This window comes from Bos javanicus, chromosome 10 (genome assembly GCF_032452875.1).
Source record: "Bos javanicus breed banteng chromosome 10, ARS-OSU_banteng_1.0, whole genome shotgun sequence".
In the NCBI taxonomy this organism is placed as follows: Eukaryota; Metazoa; Chordata; class Mammalia; order Artiodactyla; family Bovidae; genus Bos; species Bos javanicus.
This window is the reverse complement of record NC_083877.1, coordinates 27,654,060-27,675,353: the sequence shown is the minus strand read 5'-3', so window position 1 is coordinate 27,675,353 and position 21,294 is coordinate 27,654,060. Positions and strand designations below refer to the sequence as shown.

At 38.9% G+C, this 21,294-nt stretch overlaps 1 protein-coding gene across 1 annotated transcript; it reads right to left on the bottom strand.

The window, feature by feature from the left end:
• Window positions 1-5,425: 5,425 nt before the first annotated feature.
• LOC133255214 (olfactory receptor 4F3/4F16/4F29-like) lies at window positions 5,426-21,167 on the bottom strand. Its single transcript, XM_061429757.1, has 2 exons — window positions 20,989-21,167; window positions 5,426-6,395 (listed from the first exon to the last, which is right to left on the bottom strand). Exons 1-2 carry the CDS (start codon window positions 21,165-21,167, stop codon window positions 5,426-5,428), a joined length of 1,149 nt encoding a protein of 382 aa, XP_061285741.1.
• Between the last annotated feature and the right edge of the window lie 127 nt (window positions 21,168-21,294).

Genomic DNA, 21,294 nt, shown 5'->3' with positions numbered 1-21,294 from the left:
ATTAGTAAGTATCATAGGACATCTTTTCTTCCAAGGAAAGTATACCATTACAGATATTCCCTGTCTGAGGGAAGGGAAAGATGGCTGTATAGGAAGACCCTGAACTCATCTCCTTCCACAGGCACATTGAATATATACCTACATAAAGAGCAACTGCTTCTGAAGAAGATCTGAGGATTGATTGACCATCTACTGCACAGAGTTAATCTACATAAAAATGAAATACCCATGATGAGGGTAAAAAAGGAGAGTGAAAAAGGTGGCTTAGAACTCAACATTCAAAATCTAAGACCATGCCATCCAGTCCCATCACATGATGGCAAACAAAAGGGGAAAAAGTAGAAACAGTGGCAGATTTTATTTTCCTGGGCTCCAAAATCACTGTGGACAGTGACTGCAGCCACAAAATTAAAGATGCTTGCTCCTTGGAAGGAAAGCTACGACAAAACTTAGACAGTGTATTAAAAAGCAAAGGTATCACTTTGCCAACAAAGGTCTGTATAGTCAAAGCTATGGTATTTCCAGTAGTCATGTATGGATGTGAGTTTGGACCATAAAGAAGACAGAGCACCAAAGAATCAGTTCAATTCAGTCACTCAGTCATGTCCGACTCTTTATGACCCCATGAATCACAGCATGCCAGGCCTCCCTGTCCATCACCAACTCCCGGAGTTCACTCAGACTCACGTCCATCGAGTCAGTGATGCCATCCAGCCATCTCATCCTCTGTCGTCCCCTTCTCCTCCTGCCCCCAATCCCTCCCAGCACCAGAGTCTTTTCCAATGAGTCAACTCTTCGCATGAGGTGTCCAAAGTACTGGAGTTTCAGCTTTCACATCATTCCTTCCAAAGAAATCCCAGGGCTGATCTCCTTCGGAATGGACTGGTTGGATCTCCTTGCAGTCCAAGGGACTCTCGAGAGTCTTCTCTAACACCGCAGTTCAAAAGCATCAATTTTTCAGAGCTCAGCCTTCTTCACAGTCCAACTCTCACATCCATACATGACCACTGGAAAAACCATAGCCTTGACTAGACAGACCTTTGTTGGTGAAGTAATGTCTCTGCTTTTCAATATGCTATCTAGGTTGGTCAGAACTTTCCTTCCAAGGAGTAAGTGTCTTTTAATTTCATGGCTGCAGTCACCATCTGCAGTGATTTTGGAGCCCCCAAAATAAAGTCTGCCACTGTTTCCCCATCTATTTCCCACGAAGTGATGGGACCGGATGCCATGATCTTTATTTTCTGAATGTTGAGCTTTAAGCCAACTTTTTCACTCTCCACTTTCACTTTCATCAAGAGGCTTTTTAGTTCCTCTTCACTTTCTGCCATAAGAGTGGTGTCATCTGCATATCTGAGATTATTGATATTTCTCCCAGCAATCTTGATTCCAGCTTGTGTTTCTATGCTTTCAAATTGTGAAGCTGGATAAGACTCTTTTAAATCCCTTGGACTGTAAGGAGATCAAACCAATAATCCTAAAGGAAATCAGCCCTGAATAATAATTGGAAACTCCAACACTTTGGCCACCTGAGGCAAAGAGCTGACTTACTGGAAAAGACACTGATGCTGGGAAAGACTGAAAGCAAAGGAGAATGGTGCAGCAGAGGATGAAATGGTTCGATAGCATCATTGACTCACCGGACATTAATTTGAGCAAAACTCCAGGAAATAGTGAAAAACAGGGAAGCCTGGCATGCTGCAGTCCATGGGGTTGCCAAGAGTCAGACACGACTTAGAGATTGAACAACAACCCTTCATGGAAACCCCACCAGTCATAGAGACCTTCAATAGGGAGGAATATGGCTGGTGTGGTCCCCTGAGACATGCTAAACAAATAGTAGTTTCAAATACACCTAGACTATATGAGAAGACAACCTATTTAGTAACCGGAGGTCGTCTGTCAAACAAACAGGAAACTGCTGGAGCTCTCTCAGAGGTCAGAGGTGCTAAGGAGCTCCATTTTTGATGCCCCTCCCACTATGGAGAGTCTGCATGGTCTGTACTTCCTCAGTGCCCAGCCATCCCTCTAAGATTGTCTTAGGTGCTGCACTCCCCAGGCACTGCCTCTAGTCTGGATGCTCATGTTCCAGCCAGCTTGCCAAAGCCCCAAAGTACAAGTAGTCTACTCAAGAGGATGCTTCCACACTTTTTCAAGAACCACTGGTCAAACCAAATGAAAAGACAGATAAATATGTTCTAAACAAAAGAACAAAACGAAACACCAGAGAAACCCTAATGAAATGGAGATAAGTAATTTACCTGATAAAGAGTTCAAAAAAAAAAAATGACTAAAAGGATGTTCATAATACCTGGGAAAAGAAAGGAGGAACTCAGTGAGAACTTAAAATCTTAGATAATGTAAGAAAGAACCAATCACAAATGAAGAATTCAATAACTAGATGGCATCAACAGAAGACTGGATGATTTGGAAGAGAAACCATCTGTAAGCTGTGCTAGTGGAAATCACCCAGTCAGAACAGAGAAAAAGAAGAAAGAATTTTTTGGAATGGAAAAGATTTTAGTAAAATTGTGATGTCACAATTTAAAAGCTCTATGGAGTTGGAATCATGAAAAGTACAATTTCTATGCTGCAGAAAATGATAGCTAAAGCTAAAAAAAACCCAACAAATTAGGGGAGACATTTGAATACAAATACAAATATTTGTGTTATACAAATACAAAAGTTCAAATGCAATTTTTGAAAGCAAATAATAGAAATATTATAATAAAGGAATTAATATCATTAGCATAGATGTGGAACTGATAAATCAATATGCAAAAGCTAGTATTCCACTGATGAGGACAGGGTGGAATAACATCTCAACACAGGATATTAACTTCTATTTCATAAGAAAAAACATGTGACAACTTTTTGTCTGTCTTGAATCACTTTTGTCCTTCCACTGATGACAGTACCCCACCTCCCCCATTTGAGAAATGTTCCTCCTTAAATTCATATAGTTCTCTGGAGGTTGTCAACCATACACTTTGGTCTTTGCGACTAAGGTGGGCATCCAGACATAGTCCATGAAAGATCTGGCATAGAGCTAAAACAATGTTAACTAGAATTCTTTCATTGTGTTTTAATATAGGTGTTTGGAAAGAAAACTTCTCCCTTTCCTACAGGGTTGCTCAGCTGAAATGACTTAAAATTTGAGTTATTTGCAGCCTCTCTTCACTCCCTACACGATGCATAAAAAAGTCCATGTGCAACAGAAGAAAATAAGACCAACACACAGAGAAAAAAATAGTCAATAGAGAAGGAGGAGAGAAAGAAACAGACCAAGGAGCAAGACAAATGGAGTGAATGAGAGATAAAAACCCAAAAGTGTGCAAGTAAATGACTCCCTGGAGTCTGTGAGGCTGGATCCACTATTAGACATCCCAGTACCCTGAGTCAATAAGTTCCTTTAAAAAATATTAAAAGAGTTTTTGCATTGTGGTAAAAATCTATGTATATAAACATACATCTCACCAGTTCTAAGTACAGCTCAGTAATAAGTATATTCAAGTTGTTGTACAATAAATCTATAGATCTTTTCCTCTTGAACAACAGAAACTTTTCAATTCTTTGTTTTAGTTACTTTAAGCTTTTTTTGATTGGATTCCTGACACATGTAGTTCAAAGAGTTCAGATTAATAACGTGAAAAAGTATAAGTATATATATAAAAAAAAGTTAAGATAATTTTTTTAAAAAAGAGCTTCCCAGGTGGCTCAATGGTAAAAGAATCTGCCTGCCAATGCAGCAGATGTAGGAAACGAGGATTTGATCCTTGGGCTGGGAAGATCCCCTGGAGGAGGAATGACAACCTGCTCCAGTGTTCTTGCCTGGGAAATCCCGTGGACAAAGGAGACTGGTGGGCTACAGTCCAGGGGGTCACAAAAGAGTAGGACATAGCTTAGTGACTAAACAACAAAATAAATGGATATACAGGTATTAGTTTCCCAAGGATCCAAAAATGGACTCAACAATGAATAAATGATATAAGGGCAATGGCAATAAAGAGAAAAGGCAAAGAAATTATCAAGTAAGATAAGATATAAAGTAAATAACGACTGCTTGTAAGACCAAAGGAATGTTGATAAACTATATAAGAATCTATAAAAATCAGAGTTATTTGCAGTACATCCTTGAGAATAAGCCTTAGTTTCTCTTTGTTGAAATGGGTATTTCATTTGAAGAATTCAAATCCTTCATTTCTTTATAAGAGAATATAGTCATATACAAAGCATTTTCCAAACTAAAATTTAGCTTGGAATTCATTCAAATGCAACAGGAATAGTCATGCCAGGAGAAGGAATAGGAAGAACCTGGCTAGTCACATGTGGAAATAAAGTATTTGTAAGAACATAGGGATTAGATGACCTGGAACATAGTATGGAAAAGAGTCAAAAGGTAAACCTTGTGATGCCCAGCCAACACTATCCAGATAGAACTCCTGACCTAAGGATCTTATTTTTCCAGTGTGATGGTAGGCATATCCTAGTGTGGGGACATAGTCATTAAATACCAAAATCTGATATTATTAAGTGTTTGTATAATCCAGCTAACTCTTCTTGCTCTGATTCCCTGCTCATTAATGTTTATATCACTGTTTAACTTCCTAGAAAATTGCCTACAGTTGTGAGTTACATTTATGTGGAAGTTCAGGCCACTTAACTGATTTTTCTATGACAAATTAATAAATAGGCATCTTGATGTATATATTTCCATGTAGTATTGCTTTATAAGTGTCAGTTGGCAATCCTTTATATAACCCACTCTGACACTGAAGAGAAAATTTTGAAGTTTCGGTTCAGTTCAGTTGCTCAGTAGTGTCTGACTCTTTGGGATTCCATGGACTGCAGCACACCAGACTTCCCTGTCCATCACCAGCTCCCAAGCTTGCTCAATCTCATGTCCATTGAGTCTGTGATGCCATCCAACCATCTCATCCTCTGTCTAGAAGTCTGCTGCTGCTGCTGTTGCTGCTGCTAAGTCGCTTCAGTCATGTCCAACTCTGCGACCCCATAGACAGCAGCCCAGCAGGCTCCATCATCCCTGGGATTCTCCAGGCAAGAACACTGGAGTGGGTTGCCATTTCCTTCTCCAAGGCATGAAAGTGAAAGTGAAGTCGCTCAGTCGTGTCTGACTCTTAGTGACCCCATGGACTGTCTAGAAGTCCAGACCATAGTAAATCCATCAGATAATGTCTCCTGAGAAACAAGCAATTGGCCGTCTCCAGAAGATACTTTTTACCACACCATATACTTCCTCCAACCATAGTCAGTGACATGGTTTCTCAGTTAACATTTGTAAAAGAATCATATTATTTTAATCTGGGTCATCTGAATGTGAATACAGTACTTGGAATCTCCCAATATTAATAATAGAAGTATAATATCACTCCAACTCAGTAAAGAGACTTTATAATACTTTGGGCATTTAAGAAATCCTTCCGTAAATAATAAATTGACTGCATACTTTCTTCATTGCCACTTTCATTTCTTTGTTCCTCAATGTATAGATGACTGAATTTAAAAAAGGGGTGAGAACTGCATCAAAAACAACAAGGAATTTGTCTAGGTGTGACATGGAGTGAGGCCAGATGTAAACAAAGATGCAGGGACCGAAGAACAAAATCACCACCATGACGTGAGTTGACAAAGTGGAGAGGGCCTTAGATGAGCTACCGGAAGAGTGTTTCCGAACAGTGATGAGGATAAAAATGTAGGAGACAATCAATATGAAGAATGATCCTAGGGATATAAATCCACTGTTGGCTGTGACCATGGACTCTAGCCTGAAGGTGTCTGTGCAGGCAAGTTTGATGAACCGAGGAAAGTCACAGTAAAAGCTATCAATTATATTAGGGCCACAGATTGGCAATTTTACAACAAAACCCAGTTGAACCACAGAGTGAATAAAGCCAATTATCCATGCAGCCACAAGAAGCAGAAGACACATTTTTCTGCTCATAATAGTGAAATAGTGGAGAGGCTTACATATGGCAACATATCTGTCCAAGGCCATGGCGATAAGAAGCACCATCTCCACACCACCAATGATATGGATGAAGAAGATTTGTGCGATGCAACCTCCAAAGGAGATGACTTTATGTTTTCTAAAAATGTCGTAAATCATCTTGGGAGAAATTACAGAAGACACTCCCAGGTCAGTGATGGAGAGGTTGGCTAACAGAAAGTACATGGGGGAGTGTAAGTGAGGGTTCCTCATCACAGTGAGAACAATGAGGGAGTTTCCTAGCATGCTGGCCATGTAAAAGACGGAAGAGAACATGAAGAGAAGAAGTTGAATCTCCCAGGAGTTGGTGAGTCCCAGGAACACAAACTCTGACACCATGGAGTGATTCATTCCATGAACTGATTTATCAGTTAGAATGTTGAAAAGGAAACTAAAGAAAAAGAAAAGGAAACTAAAATATTAATAATTTTTATATTATTAATTTAATGATGAGTTATTCAAGGATATTCACACTCCAAAGACTACATATCTCCTCACTTCCTTCTCAGGACCATATAATTACTAAACAGCATTTTTCCTGTGGTCATCTAAAGTAGTTGAGTCACTTCAATGTGCAATGTCCCTTTTACCACAGCCTCGAGGGCTACTCATCTATAAATAAGAGAATAGAACAAACAGGCTAACATAGTAGATGTCCATGGCCAGACTTGGAGGGTTAGGGATGGTGGTACAGTGCACTGCAAAGAGAAAAAGAAGAGGTGGAGATGGCCTTTTCCAGAACACACATATTCCATTTTTAAATTGTTCATAAAGCAGTCCTTCAGCCATTCAAGTTGTGTCATTTCTTAACCTCATCTCATCTCTGGCACATAATATGTGTCTTGAATCCTTTTACGTCACTACCTACAACTATATTTGTCATTCACAAAAATCACCTCAGATATGCAGATGACACCACCCTTATGTCAGAAAGTGAAGAGGAACTAAAGAGTTTCTTGATGAAGATGAAAGAGGTGAGTGAAAAAACTGGCTTAAAACTCAACATCCAAAAAATGAAGATCATGGCACCTGGCCCCATCACTTCGTGGCAAATAGATGGGGAAACAATGGAAACAGTGACAGACTTTATTTTTTTGGGCTCCAAAATCACTGCAGATGGTAACTGCAGCCATGAAATCAAAAGACACTTACTCCTTGAAAGGAAAGTTATGACCAACCTAAACTGCATATTAAAAACAGAGACATTACTTTGTTGACAAAGATCTGTCTAGTCAACTATGGTTTTTCCAGCAGTCATGTATGGATATGAGAGTTGGACTATAAAGAAAGCTGAGTGCCAAAGACTTGATGCTTTTGAACTGTGGTGTTGGGTAAGACTTTTGAGAGGCCCTTGGACTGCAAGGAGATCCAGGCAGTCCATACTAAAGGAAATCATCTACTCAATGGACTTGAGTTTGAGCAAGCTCCGGGAGTTGGTGATGGACAGAGAAGCCTGGTGTGTTGCAGTCCATGGGGTCGCAAAGACTCAAACATGACTGAGTGTCTGGACTGAATTGAAGATCATGGCATCTGGTCCCATCAGTTTAGTTCAGGCTCTTAGTCATGTCCAACTCTTTGTGACCCCATGAACCACACATGTCAGGCCTCCCTGTCTATCACCAACTCCCTGAGTTACCCAAACCCATGTCCACTGAGTTGGTGATGCCATCCAACCATCTCATCCTCTGTCATCCCCTTCTCCTCCTGCCCCCAGTCCCTACCAGCATCAGGGTCTTTTCCAGTGAGTCAGCTCTTCGCATGAGGTGGCCAAAGTATTGGAGTTTCAGCTTCAACATCAGTCCTTCCAATGAACACCCAGGACTGATCTCCTTTAGGGTGGACTGGTTGGATCTCCTTGCAGTCCAAGGGACTCTCAAGAGTATTCTCCAACATCACAGTTTAAAAGCATCAATTCTTCTGTGCTCAGCTTCCTTTACTGTCCAACTCTCACATCCATACATGACTACTGGAAAAACCATAGCTTTGACTATATGGACCTTTGTTGACAAAGTAATATCTCTGCTTTTTAATGTGCTATCTAGGTTGGTCATAACTTTCCTTCCAAGGAGTAAGTGTCTTTTAATTTCATGGCTGCAGTCACCATCTGCAGTGATTTTGGCACCCAGAAAAATAAAGTCTGACACTGTTTCCACTGCTTCCCCATCTATTTGCTGTGAAGTGATGGGACTGGATGCCATGATCTTAGTTTTCTGAATGTTGAGTTTTACGTCAGCTTTTTCACTCTCTTCTTTCAGTTTCATCAAGAGGCTTTTTAGTTCCTCTTCACTTTCTGCCATAAAGGTGGTGACATCTACATATTTGAGGTTTTTGATATTTTTCCCAGCAATTTTGATTCCAGCTTGTGCTTCATCTAGCCCAGCGGTTTTCATGGTGTACTCTGCATAGAAGTTAAATAAGCAGGGTGACAATATATAGCCTTGATGTACTGCTTTTCCTATTTGGAACCAGTCTGTTGTTCCATGTCCAGTTCTAACTGTTGCTTCCTGACCTGCATACAGATTTCTCAAGATGCAGGTCAGGTGGTCTGGTATTCCCATCTCTTTCAGAATTTTCCACAGTTTCTTGTGATCCACACAGTCAAAGGCTTTGGCATAGTCAATAAAGCAGAAATAGATGCTTTTCTGGAACTCTCTTGCTTTTTCCATGATCCAGCAGATATTGGCAATTTGATCTCTGGTTCCTCTGCCTTTTCTAAAAACGTCTTGAACATTAACCAGTAGTCATACATGGATATGAGAGTTGGACTATAGAGAAAGCTGAGCACTGAGGAATTGATACTTTTGAACTGTGATGTTGGAGAAGACTCTTGACAGGCCCTTGGACTGAAGGGAGATCCAACCAGTCCATCCTAAAGGAAATCAGTTCTGAATATTCATTGGAAGGACTGATGCTGAAGCTGAAACTCCAATACTTTGGCTACCTGATATAAAGAGCTGACTCATTAGAAAAGACCCTGATGCTGGGAAAGATTGAAGGCAGGAGGAGAAGGGGATGACAGAGGATGAGATCATTGGATGGCATCACTGCCTCAATGGACATGAATTTGAGCAAGCTCCGGGAGATGGTGATGGCAGGGCAGCCTGGTGTGCTGCAGTCCATGGGGTTGCAAAGAGTTGGAGATGACTGAGAGACTGAACAACAACCAGAACTAAATAATCACTACTGAAGCTTGAGGGATAATGATTTTATGACTAATTTCACTCCTCATGCACAATGAGGTATGCATGTGTGTGAATATGTAAACAGCCATATTAAAAGGCAAAGTTTTGGAATCCATTTTTTTCTATTGCTGGGTTTCTTTTGCCCCTTTGGTTCCAAGTTAACCATTTGAAAATAAGGAAAGGGGTCCAGTGAGAAACAGCAACTAGTTATTGACAGATAATCCAGATTTTCTATTTCATGTATGGCTTCAGAGTTTACCCAGTAGAAAAGAAATAAAGTGAGAAGACATAAGCTACACCCTAGATCTATTCAGTGCAAAACTGTAACTACTAGTTACATGCTGTCATTCAATGAAACTAAAAATCTGTTTTCTCAGATGCACTGGTCACATTTCCAGTGCTCAACCGCTATTTTTTATGTAGTGGATAGTGCAATAGACCATTTCTGACAAGTACTCATCCTGAGCCACTCAAGTGAGCCACTCACCTGAGCCACTCAGGTGGCTCAGCGGTAAAGAACCTGCCTGCCAATGCAGGAGACACAGGCTCCATCCCCGGCTTAGGAAGATCCCCTGGAGGAGGAAATGACAACCCACTCCAGTATTCTTGCCTGGGAAATCCCATGGACAGAGGAGCCAGGTGGGCTATAGTCCATGGAGTTGCAAAAAGTCAGACGTGACATAATACCTAAGCAACAAACATCCTTTAAAGGTAAATCAACATCCCATTTTCTCCATGAACATTTCCCTAGCTACTCTATATTAATATCTTCCTTCTCTTATTCCCAGAAGTCAGGAAAGTTAAATTTTGACTGAAATAATTAATAATTCCCGATATAAAAATAAATATATGACACCATGGACGAAGCTTCAGGTGCTTGTTGTTGACCAGGAAGGACACATAAGAGTCCACTGGACATTCAGAGACAGCTTTACAAAGAAGAAAGGATTTGAAGTGAGTTTTGAAACATCAGTAGGAGTTTAATAAGCTGAGAGGAAGGGGCAAAGTATTCTGAGAAAATATAATAAGTATCCCTTATTTAGAGCAAATCCTTGGCTATTTATCATAGTTCTTCAGTGATTTTAATTTTTAATCTGTAGATTCTCTCCCCAAATATATTGTAAGTCTGAGGAGATTAAAGACCATTTTTTTCTGGCTCTCGTGTTTTTAAAAATAACAAATGTAATAAGCAGCAAAGATTTCTTGATTGTTTAGGCAGTAACATTCCTCTGAATCAAGGCCATTTTTTTCAGTTCTGTAATTTTCCACAGTTCCTGCTTTAATAGTCTAACATATTTTCCTACTAAGTCCAGTAGGCATAAAAGAATTTGAAATTAAAAACTAACTATTAAAACTTTCCCAACAACTCTGAAGAGAATGCCTGATATTCTTGCCTTAAATTCCCAGTTGTCTAGTAAGGAAGCCTCAGATCAAGGCATCTAGAGGTCCATGGTTTAACTTCTGAAATTTTAGAAGACAACAAGAAGCATGTAAAAAAGAAAGATAGAGGAGGGAACAAGGGAGATAGATAGAGATCAAAAGAGAAGCAATAGCAACCAAAATAGAAGGGAGCTAGTTTCTATCTTCCAAATTTCATAATACAATTAACAGTCATCTTCCACACTGTTTTGAAATTCAGAGAAGCAAATACAGATGTTTTAAAACCATATTTTAAAAGTTTCTAAAATAGTTAATGATGATATTTTAGAACTGAAAAAGCATACATTATCTGTATGCCATATACATACTAAGTACTGTTACATATTAGATGCTTATGGTTACCTTTTGGGCAAATCTTTCCATAATAAAATTATTTTCATTTATAGGCAAGGAATCTCAAGTTCAGAAAAGTTAGAATTTATCTCAGAATATAGAGTTATTTAGTTTGGAACCAAAAATCAAGTTTTCTGATTCCAAACCCATTGCTATTTAAATACATCAGGCCAATATGGATTTTTGTTCATGATCTAAAACAACTATTCTTATTACAAATTTTAAGCATGAATTAAAAAAATTGTGCACCTGAAATTTACACAGTGTTATATGTCACTTTTTTCTCTATAAAGTTGGAAAATAAAGAATCCCATTTTACTCAGAAAATATCATTTACATGTAAATACTTAACACATACATAAATTAACTCACCTAAGATTTCAAATCTACTAGTAGGAGAACCTAGACTTAAATCCACATATTACTGCTAGAACTTAAAGGGAAGGGAGAAAGGTGGCCTGCTGGTTAGAATATGAAAGGAATAAAGTAAACCAAGATTTTGGTGTCAATAAATGATTCACCAAAGTCAGGAGGCAATTTATTCATAAAGAGCTGTAATAACTGACAGACCAGAAAGATTCTAACTAGAAGCAAAATTTGGAAGGTATCTAAAATTTGAAGTCATGATAAAAATGCTTATTTAAAGGATAGCATATAAAGAGATAAAAGAAAGTTAATGGAGAAACCATACATAGCCCCCAAAGAACAAATACCCTGAATCTGTCACCATCCTTATTTTATTACTATTACAACTGCCTTTAAAACACCATTTCTGTGCCCAGCAACAAAAATCAAAGGAGAATGAAATATCAAAGAGTTAAATAAGGGCTGTTACTTTCACATGCTACAAAGAAATAAAAAAGAAACACTAAGAAAATATATGACTTAGGGCTAAGATATCTTTGGTGACATAAAGGAGAGCAGATGAAATCGAACAGTAAAGTGAGAATCAAGATTGCAGGGAAGTAAAAATGGTGATAAAGTAGAAAAGGCAAAATAAAAAATGATGAATAATTTCAGTCTATAGGAGAAAAGTGTTTTCAGGGGAAATGTGGAAAATCAGACAATATGCTATGTGTACCAAATTTGCAGAAGGCATAAATCTATAAACAATTAAAAGATAAATAAAATTTCCAAGTAACTGAAAATCTTGTTGAAGATGAGAATCACAAACTTGGAGAAAAGCTAGATGGAATATTTTTGTGACACCACTCAGAAAAACTCAGGAATTATTTAATACTTGGAATTTTTGAGTAGCACATTTGTTTTGCATAATATGCAGAAAGGAGGATCAAATGAGACAGAGATCCTTGAAGGTTAGAGGTCACACTGAAATTGTTTAACCAAATTTCATTCTGGGAAACACAGCAAGTGAAACCAAAAATGACCTGATATGTAGAGAAAATAGAAAATAGGACCAGAAATCTTAAAAACAGGACAGCAATTGTAAGCTTATGATAACTACTCCTTCTCCTCTATCTTGATTCTCAAATCTTAATTCCCATTAAAAATTAACTTTACTACAATATGATAACTATAGTTATCACTGCTGTATGAGTCACAGGAAAGTTGTTAAGATAGTAGAGCCTAAGAGTTCTCATCACAAAGAGAGTTGTTGTTGTTTTTTTTTCCCTTTCCTTTTTATTTTACCTTATGAGATGATGGATATTAAGTAAACCTATTGTGGTAATAATTTCACAATGTATGCAAATTAAACCATCATGTTGTACACCTTAAACTTATACAGAGGTGTATTTCAGTTATTACTCAATAAAACTAAGAAAGATAAAACAATCTCATTTCCTGATGACATTCTTCTTGTGGTAGAGTACAATTCACCAACCCCTCACCCCACCTACCTAATCTATCAAAAGATCTCAGATGGCAGCATGGTCAAGGACTTGGAGAAGTTTCACAAACTAAATTTTCTTCTGTGCATGAGCATTATCCACATCCTTCCACCCACCTCCCTAGGATAAGAAGCTATTATTGATAATATACAAAACACTGCTATTTTGAGAGATGTGACTAATTAGCTTTAGGAGAAGGTGGTGACCAAGTGATGCATTAAGAGTTCTGGGATGCTCTGACTGAGGTCATCAGGACAGGGAATTGTCCCACAGGATTGTGAGGGAGGAGAAAAGGGAATGTATAGTTTTCTTATAAAAAACCCGAACATTTACCATTTTTTTTTTATATACTTATTTCATTATTTCATTACATGACCCAGTGGTATCTCTAATGAAAGGAATGCATATTTTTCTAATGCTTAAATGAGAAAAAGTCCAACAGTTTCTTGAAAAGACAGTACTTAGATAACTTGACAAAGTCAAGATAAGTTGACTTGACAAAGTCAAGTTGACATGACAAAGTCAACTAAGTCTCTCTGTGTGTTCCAAGTTTCAATGACAATTAGGAGCAGCAAGCATGAGTAAATATGAAAGACTTAGAATAATGGAAAAGGATGGGAATACCTGGAGTGGAAACAGAGCAGAAGAGAGACAGGATGGAAGCAGAGACGGTGACAGAGAGATGTGTGCACATACCCTTTACTTCCTGGAGAAACAATAGGCAGCCAATTACAAGAATTGTTAGAGCTCAGCAAATTTGAAAAATACAAGATAGTACACACACAAAAACTGCTAATACAAGGATATAAAGTTGAAAAATAAAATAAGATGATTTAAGTCAAAATAAGGCTCCCCAGCCTGGCAGCTCAAATGGTAAATGCTTGCAATGCAGGAGACCCAGGTTTGATCCCTGGGTCAGAAATATCCCCTGGCGAAGGAAATGGCAACCCACTCCAGTATTCTTGGCTGGAGAATTCCATGGACAGAGAGCCTGATGAGCTACAGTCCATAGGGTAACAAAGAATTGCATACGACTAAATGACTAACACTTTCACTTTTCACTACTAGAAGGGATATTTAGGGAGTTTGGGATTGACATGCACATACTGCTATACTTAAAATGGATATCCAACAAGGACCTTTTATATAGCACAGGGTACTCTACTTAGTCTGTAACAACCTAAATGGGAAAATAACTTGAAAAAGAATACATACATATTTATGTATAATTGAATTACTTTGCCATACACCTGAAACTATCACAACATTGTAATTCAACTATAAAGAGAAAAAGTGTTAGTCGTTCAGTTGTGCCTGACTCATTGTGACGTTATGTACTGTAGCCCACCAGATTCTGCCATCCATGGAAATTTCCAGGCAAGAATACTGGAGTAGGTAGCCATTCCCTTCTCCAAGGAATCTTCCTGACCCAGGGATCTAGCCCTGGGCTCCTGTATTTCAGGCAGATTCTTTACTGTCTGAGCCACCAGGGAAGCCCTAATCAACTATACTCCAATATAAAATGAAAAGTTAAAAAAAAAAACAAATAGACTGTGAGGTACATAGTAAGAGCTCAGAGACTTTCAGGGTGATCTAGTGGTTAAAACTTTGCCTTCAAATGCAGTGGGCACAGGCTCAATCCTTGGTTGGGAAGCCAAAATCCCACATGGTGTGTGGTGAGGCTAAAGATAAAAAGCAATATCAACAAAAAACATAGTAAGTACTCAAAACTGGTGATAATGACGGTAAAAATAATTGGCAACATTTCATTCTTTTTATGGCTGAGTAGTACTCCATTTTGTGTATGTGTGTGCACATGTATATATGTATGTGTGTGTGTGTATGTGCATGCTAAGTCACTTCAGTCATGTCCAACTCTTTGCAAACCCATGGACTATAGCCCCCAGGCTCCTCTGTCCATGGGATTCTCCAGGCAAGAATACTGAAGTGGGTTGCCATGCCCTCCTCCAGGGGATCTTCCTGACCCAGGGATCAAACCCATATCTCTTATGTTTCCTGCATTGGCAGGCAGGTTCTTTACCGCTAGTGCTGCCTGGGAAGCCCTGGAAAGCAGGACAATTATATGCAAAGAATCAGATTGGACTACTCTCTCACACTAGGCACAAAAATAAATTTAAATGGCATTATTTTGTGCTTTTTATGACTGAATAATATTCCACTGCATTATATATACCACATCTTCATTAGTGATTCTCCTATTGATGGACATTTAGGTTGCTTCCATGTCTTGGCTATTATAAATAGTGCTGTAATGAACACTGTGATGCATGTATCTTTTTGAATTGGGCATATATTCAGAGAAAACCACAATTTGAAAAGATACATGTGCCTAAGAGTGGCATATGGTAGCTCTATATTTAGTTTAGGTGAGGGAGATTAAGAGGTACAAACTTCCAATTGGAAGATAAATGTCACAGATATGAAATACACTGTGGGGTGAATATAACCAATAACTATGTAATGTCTTTTTATAGTGACATAGCATAACTAATTTCAGTGAATTAAAGAAAGATCTAACCACTGTTTCTCATATGATCTGATATTGTGTTGTAAGTCAATTTTATTAAAAAAAAAACTCATAGAAAAACAGATCAGATTTGTGGTTACCAGAGGTGAGGAGTAAGAGGAGGGGAAAATTGATGAAGGCAGTCAAAAGGTACAAACTTCCCCTTATAGGATGAATAAGTACTATAGATCATAAAGTACATGATAAATATAATTAATACTGTTCTGTGTTATATGTGAAAATTATTAAGAGAGCAAATCCTTAGAATACTGATCATAAGGAAAAATTGTTCTTCTACTGCTTCAATTTTGTATTTATATGAGATGATGGATATTCACTAAACTTATTGTGACAATTATTCCACCATATATGTAAGTCAAATCATTGTGCTATACACCTTGAACTTATACTGTGCTTTATGAAAATTATATCTGGAATAAATGAATAAAACTGGAAGAAGAAAAACAAGAAATTTGCTAAATAACTAATGTATGGAACCAGTATGCAAACTTGGGTACGTTCAAGTGCTAGTATATTCTATGGGCCTATTGCATGTTTCATAAAGAAAAAAATTAAATCACTGGCAAAAGAAAAATAAATTTCTAAAGTGATAACCATGTTTCAGCCCAATTGTGGCACAGGTCAGAATCACAGAACTAGTGAAATCAAGAGTTATGAAGGCCATTTACAGGCAGGATTCATTCACTCTTAGGAACTTAAAGACAGATATCATATATCTCTTACATATGGAATCTAGAAAAGGATACAAGTGAACTTATCTACAAAACAGAAATAGAATTACAGATATAGAAAACAAACTCATGGTTACCAATGGGGAAAGAGAGGAAAGACAAATTGGGAGACTGGGACTGACATATATACACAACTATATATAAAATAAATACTATATATGCGGGGGAGGGAGGGGGACGACCCAGAAGTACAGGGAGGGAGGAGGGAAGAGGCTTCAGGATGGGGAACACGTGTATACCTGTGGCGGATTCATGTTGATATATGGCAAAACCAATACAATATTGTAAAATTAAAAAATAAAAAAATAAAATAAAATAGATAATAATAAGGATCTACTGTACAGCACAGAACTCGGTAATGGCTTATATGGGAAAAGAATCTAAAAAAGAGTGGAGGGAGATATATATATATATATATATATAATTGATTCGTTTGCTGTAGAGCAGAAACTAATTCAACATTATAAAACAACAATACTTCAATAAAAATTTAAAAAACAACTTGATTGCAATCAGCTTTCAATTTTGTTGTTCTCTCATTCAGTTCAGTTCAGTTCAGTTGCTCAGTCATGTCCGACTCTTTGCGACCCCATGAATCGCAGCACGTCAGGCCTCCCTGTCCATCACCAACTTCCGGAGTTCACTCAGACTCACGTCCATCGAGTCAGTGATGCCATCCAGCCATCTCATCCTCTGTCGTCCTCTTCTCCTCCTGCCCCCAATCCCTCCCAGCATCAGAGTTTTTTCCAATGAGTCAACTCTTTGCATGAGGTGGCCAAAGCACTGGAGTTTCAGCTTTAGCATCATTCCTTCCAAAGAAATCCCAGGGCTGATCTCCTTCAGAATGGACTGGTTGGATCTCCTTGCAGTCCAAGGGACTCTCAAGAGTCTTCTCCAACACCACAGTTCAAAAGCATAAATTCTTCGGCGCTCGGCTTTCTTCACAGTCCAACTCTCACATCCATACATGACCACTGGAAAAACCATAGCCTTGACTAGACGGACCTTTGTTGACAAAGTAATGTCTCTACTTTTCAATATGCTATCTAGGTTGGTCATACTTTTCTTGCAAGGAGTAAGTGTCTTTTAATTTCATGGCTGCAGTCACCATCTGTAATGATTTTGGAGCCCAAAAAAATAAAGTCTGACACTGTTTCCACTGTTTCCCCATCTATTTCCCATGAAGTGATGGGACCAGATGCCATGATCTTAGTTTTCTGAATGTTGAGTTTTAAGCCAACTTTTTCACTCTCCACTTTCACTTTCATCAAGAGGCTTTTGAGTTCCTCTTCACTTTCTGCCATAAGGGTGGTGTCATCTGCATATCTGAGGTTATTGATATTTCTCCCGGCAATCTTGATTCCAGCTTGTGCTTCTTCCATCCCAGAGTTTCTCATGATGTACTCTGCATATAATTTAAATAAGCAGGGTGACAATATACAGCCTTGATGTACTCCTTTCCTGATTTGGAACCAGTCTGTTGTTCCATGTCCAGTTCTAACTGTTGCTTCCTGACCTGCATATAGGTTTCTCAAGAGGCAGGTCAGGTGGTCTGGTATTCCCTTGTCTTTCAGAATTTTCCACAGTTTCTTTTGATCCACACAGTCAAAGGCTTTGGCATAGTCAATAAAGCATTTTGATATTTGGCAAAACTAATACAATTATGTAAAGTTTAAAAATAAAATAAAATTTAAAAAAATAAAGCAGAAATAGTTGTTTTTCTGGAACTCTCTTGCTTTTTCGATGATCCAGCGGTTGTTGGTAATTTGTTCTCTCGTTCCTCTGCCTTTTCTAAAACCAGCTTGAACAACTGGAAGTTCACGGTTCACATATGCTGAAGCCTGGCTTGGAGAATTTTGAGCATTACTTTACTAGCGTATGAAATGAATGCAATTGTGCGGTAGTTTGAGCATTCTTTAGCATTGCCTTTCTTTGGGATTGGAATGAAAACTGACCTTTTCCAGTCTTGTGGCCACTGCTGAATTTTCCAAATTTGCTGGCATATTGAGTTCAGCACTTTCACAGCATCATCTTTCAGGATTTGAAATAGTGCAACTGGAATTCCATCACCTCCACTAGCTTTGTTCATAGTGATGCTTTCTAAGGCCCACTTGACTTCACATTCCAGGATGTCTGGCTCTAGGTCAGTGATCACACCATCGTGATTATCTGGGTCATGAAGATCTTTTTTGTACAGTTCTCCTGTGTATTCTTGACACCTCTTCTTAATATCTTCTGCTTCTGTTAGGTCCATACCATTTCTGTCCTTTATTGAGCCCATCTTTGCATGAAAAGTTCCCTTGGTATCTCTAATTTTCTTGAAGAGATCTCTAGTCTTTCCCATTCTGTTGTTTTCCTCTATTTCTTTGCATTGATCGCTGAGGAAGACTTTCTTATCTCTCTTTGCTATTCTTTGGAACTCTGCATTCAGATGCTTATATCTTTCCTTTTCTCCTTTGCTTTTTGCTTCTCTTCTTTTCACAGCTATTTGTAAGACAGCCATTTCTTTCATTAGCGAGTTAAATAAATAATTTATATGAATCATGTTTTTAACTTCTTGAAAATGATTTGATCATTTTGGAGGCTCATCAAGATATCCAAGTGGACACATCTTCTCAAGTCAATATATTTTATTTCCAAAGCAATGCCCTTATAGGGACATTTAAGCCGAGACACATCTCTCCTAGTTTCCAGAGTGGATCTGAAGCAGAGTGAAAGTTTACTTTCACAGACACTGATCTCTGTTTTGTTTTATGCTTTGGTAGTTTTTTTTTTTTTTTTTTGCTGTTGATTTGTTTGTTTCTGGGTCTTGGCAAAGTTTGGTTCAAGTCCTGGTTTATACAGGACTGATAGATTATTCCACACTGGTGGTAACATAGATTGTGAATTTCATTTCATAATCTGGACATTTGGAAATCTCTACTGAGATGGTTGAAAAGCAGAGATATTACTTTGCCAACAAAGGTCCGTCTAGTCAAGGCTATGGTTTTTCCAGTGGTCATGTATGGATGTGAGAGTTGGACTGTGAAGAAGGCTGAGTGCAAAGAATTGATGCTTTTGAACTGTGGTGTTGGAGAAGACTCTTGAGAGTCCCTTGGACTGCAAGGAGATCCAACCAGTTCATCCTAAAGGAGATCAGTCCTGGGTGTTCATTGGAAAGACTGATGCTGAAGCTGAAACTCCAATACTTTGGCCACCTCATGTGAAGAGTTGACTCATTGGAAAAGACCCTGATGCTGGGAGGGATTGGGGGCAGGAGGAGAAGGGGACAACAGAGGATGAGATGGCTGGATGGCATCACTGACTCAATGGAGATGAGTTTGAGTGAACTCTGGGAGTTGGTGATGGACAGGGAGACCTGGTGTGCTGTGATTCATGGGGTGGTAAAGAGTAGGACACGACTGAGTGACTGATCTGAACTTAACTGAGATGGTGAGGATCTGTCATGGGTTGAACTGTCTTCCCTCAAAATTCATTTGCTGAAGTTCAATCCCCAGTACTTTAGCTGCTGCTGCTGCTAAGTTGTGTCAGTCGTGTCCGACTCTGTGAGACCCTATAGAAGGCAGCCCACCAGGCTCCTCTGGCCCTGGGATTCTCCAGGCAAGAATACTGGAGTGGATTGCCATTTCCTTTTCCAACGCATGAAAGTGAAAAGTGAAAGTGAAGTCGTTCAATTGTGTCTGACTCTTCACGACCCCATGGACTGTAGCCCAACAGGCTCCTCTGTCCATGGAATTTTCCAGGCAAGAGTACTGGAGTGGGTTGCAATTGCCTTCTCTGCAGTTCTTTAGAATGTGAGGTTATTTGGAAATAAGGTCATTACAGAGGCAATGAGGTACGATGAGGAAATTACAGTAAGCCCTTATGTATAGTAGGGAAATTACAGGGCTTTTTTACTCTCTTCCTTCACTTTCATCAAGAGGCTCTTCAGTTCTTTGCTTTCTGCCATAAGGGTGGTGTCATCTACATATCTGAGGTTATTGATATTTCTCCCAGCAATCTTGATTCTAGCTTGTGCTTCATCCAGCCCAGTGTTTCTCATGATGTACTCTGCATATAAGTTAAATAAGCAGGTTGACAATATACAGCCATGATGTACTCCTTTTCCTATTTGGAACCAGTCTGTTGTTCCATGTCCAGTTCTAACTGTTGCTTCCTGACCCGCATACAGATTTCTCAAGAGGCAGATCAGGTGGTCTGGTATTCCCATCTCTTTCAGAATTTTCCACAGTTTGTTGTGATCCACACAGTCAAAGGCTTTAGTGTAGTCAATGAAGCAGCAGTAGATGTTTTTCTGGAACTATCTTGCTTTTTTGATGATCCAATGGATGTTGTCAATTTGATCTTTGGTTCCTCTGCCTTTTCTAAATTCAGCTTGAACAACTGGAAGTTCATGGTTCACATTCTGTTGAAGCCTGGCTTGAAGAATTTTGAGCATTTCTTCACTAGCATGTGAGATGAATGCAATTGTGTGGTAGCTCAGCATTCTTTGGCATTGCCTTTCTTTTGGATTGGAATAAAAACTGACCTTTTCCAGTCCTGTGGCCACTGCTGAGTTTTCCAAATTTGCGCTCATATTGATTGTGGCACTTTCATTGTGATTATCTGGGTCGTGAATATTTTTTTTTTGTATAGCTCTTCTGTGTATTTTTGCCACTTCTTGGTGGGGTTAATGGTGATCTCCTCCAAGAGGGCTTATGCCACACCCAGGTCTGCTGCATCCAGAGCTCCTGCCCCAGGGACAGGCCGCTGCTGACCTGTACCTCCACAGTAGACAGTTAAAGACAGGTCTGATTCAGTCTTTGTGGGGTCTCCTGGTATGCACATGGTTTGTTTGAACCTTCTGAGCATCTCTGGTGGATATGAAGTTTGATTCTAAATGTGATTTCACCTCTCCTACCAACTTGCTGGGGTTTTTCCTTTACCCTTGGATGTAAGGTATCTTTTTTGGTGGGATCCAACATTCACTTGTTGATGGTTCTTCATCAGCAAGTTGTAATTTTGGCGTCCTTGCAGTCCTCCTACTCCATCATCTTGATTTTCCTGGGTGAATATTCTCTTGAAGAATACTGGCAACATCCTAATTTGAACCTCTTTGACATCAATTTTTATCCCTTGCCTCTAAACTAAATTCTGAGTATCTGTTCTTCCTGCTGTTGAAGAACAGCTAAACCACCTCATGAGATGCTCAAAGAAGAGAAATAAA

Excerpts from the sequence above, each read along its gene's own strand:
- LOC133255214 (XM_061429757.1), bottom strand. The coding sequence starts at position 21,167 with ATGTTGCCAGTATTCTTCAAGAGAATATTCACCCAGGAAAATCAAGAT. Across the intron at positions 6,396-20,988 it reads GGAAAAACCCCAGCAAGTTG|TTTCCTTTTCAACATTCTAA; the intron begins GTAGGAGAGGTG and ends CTTTTTCTTTAG.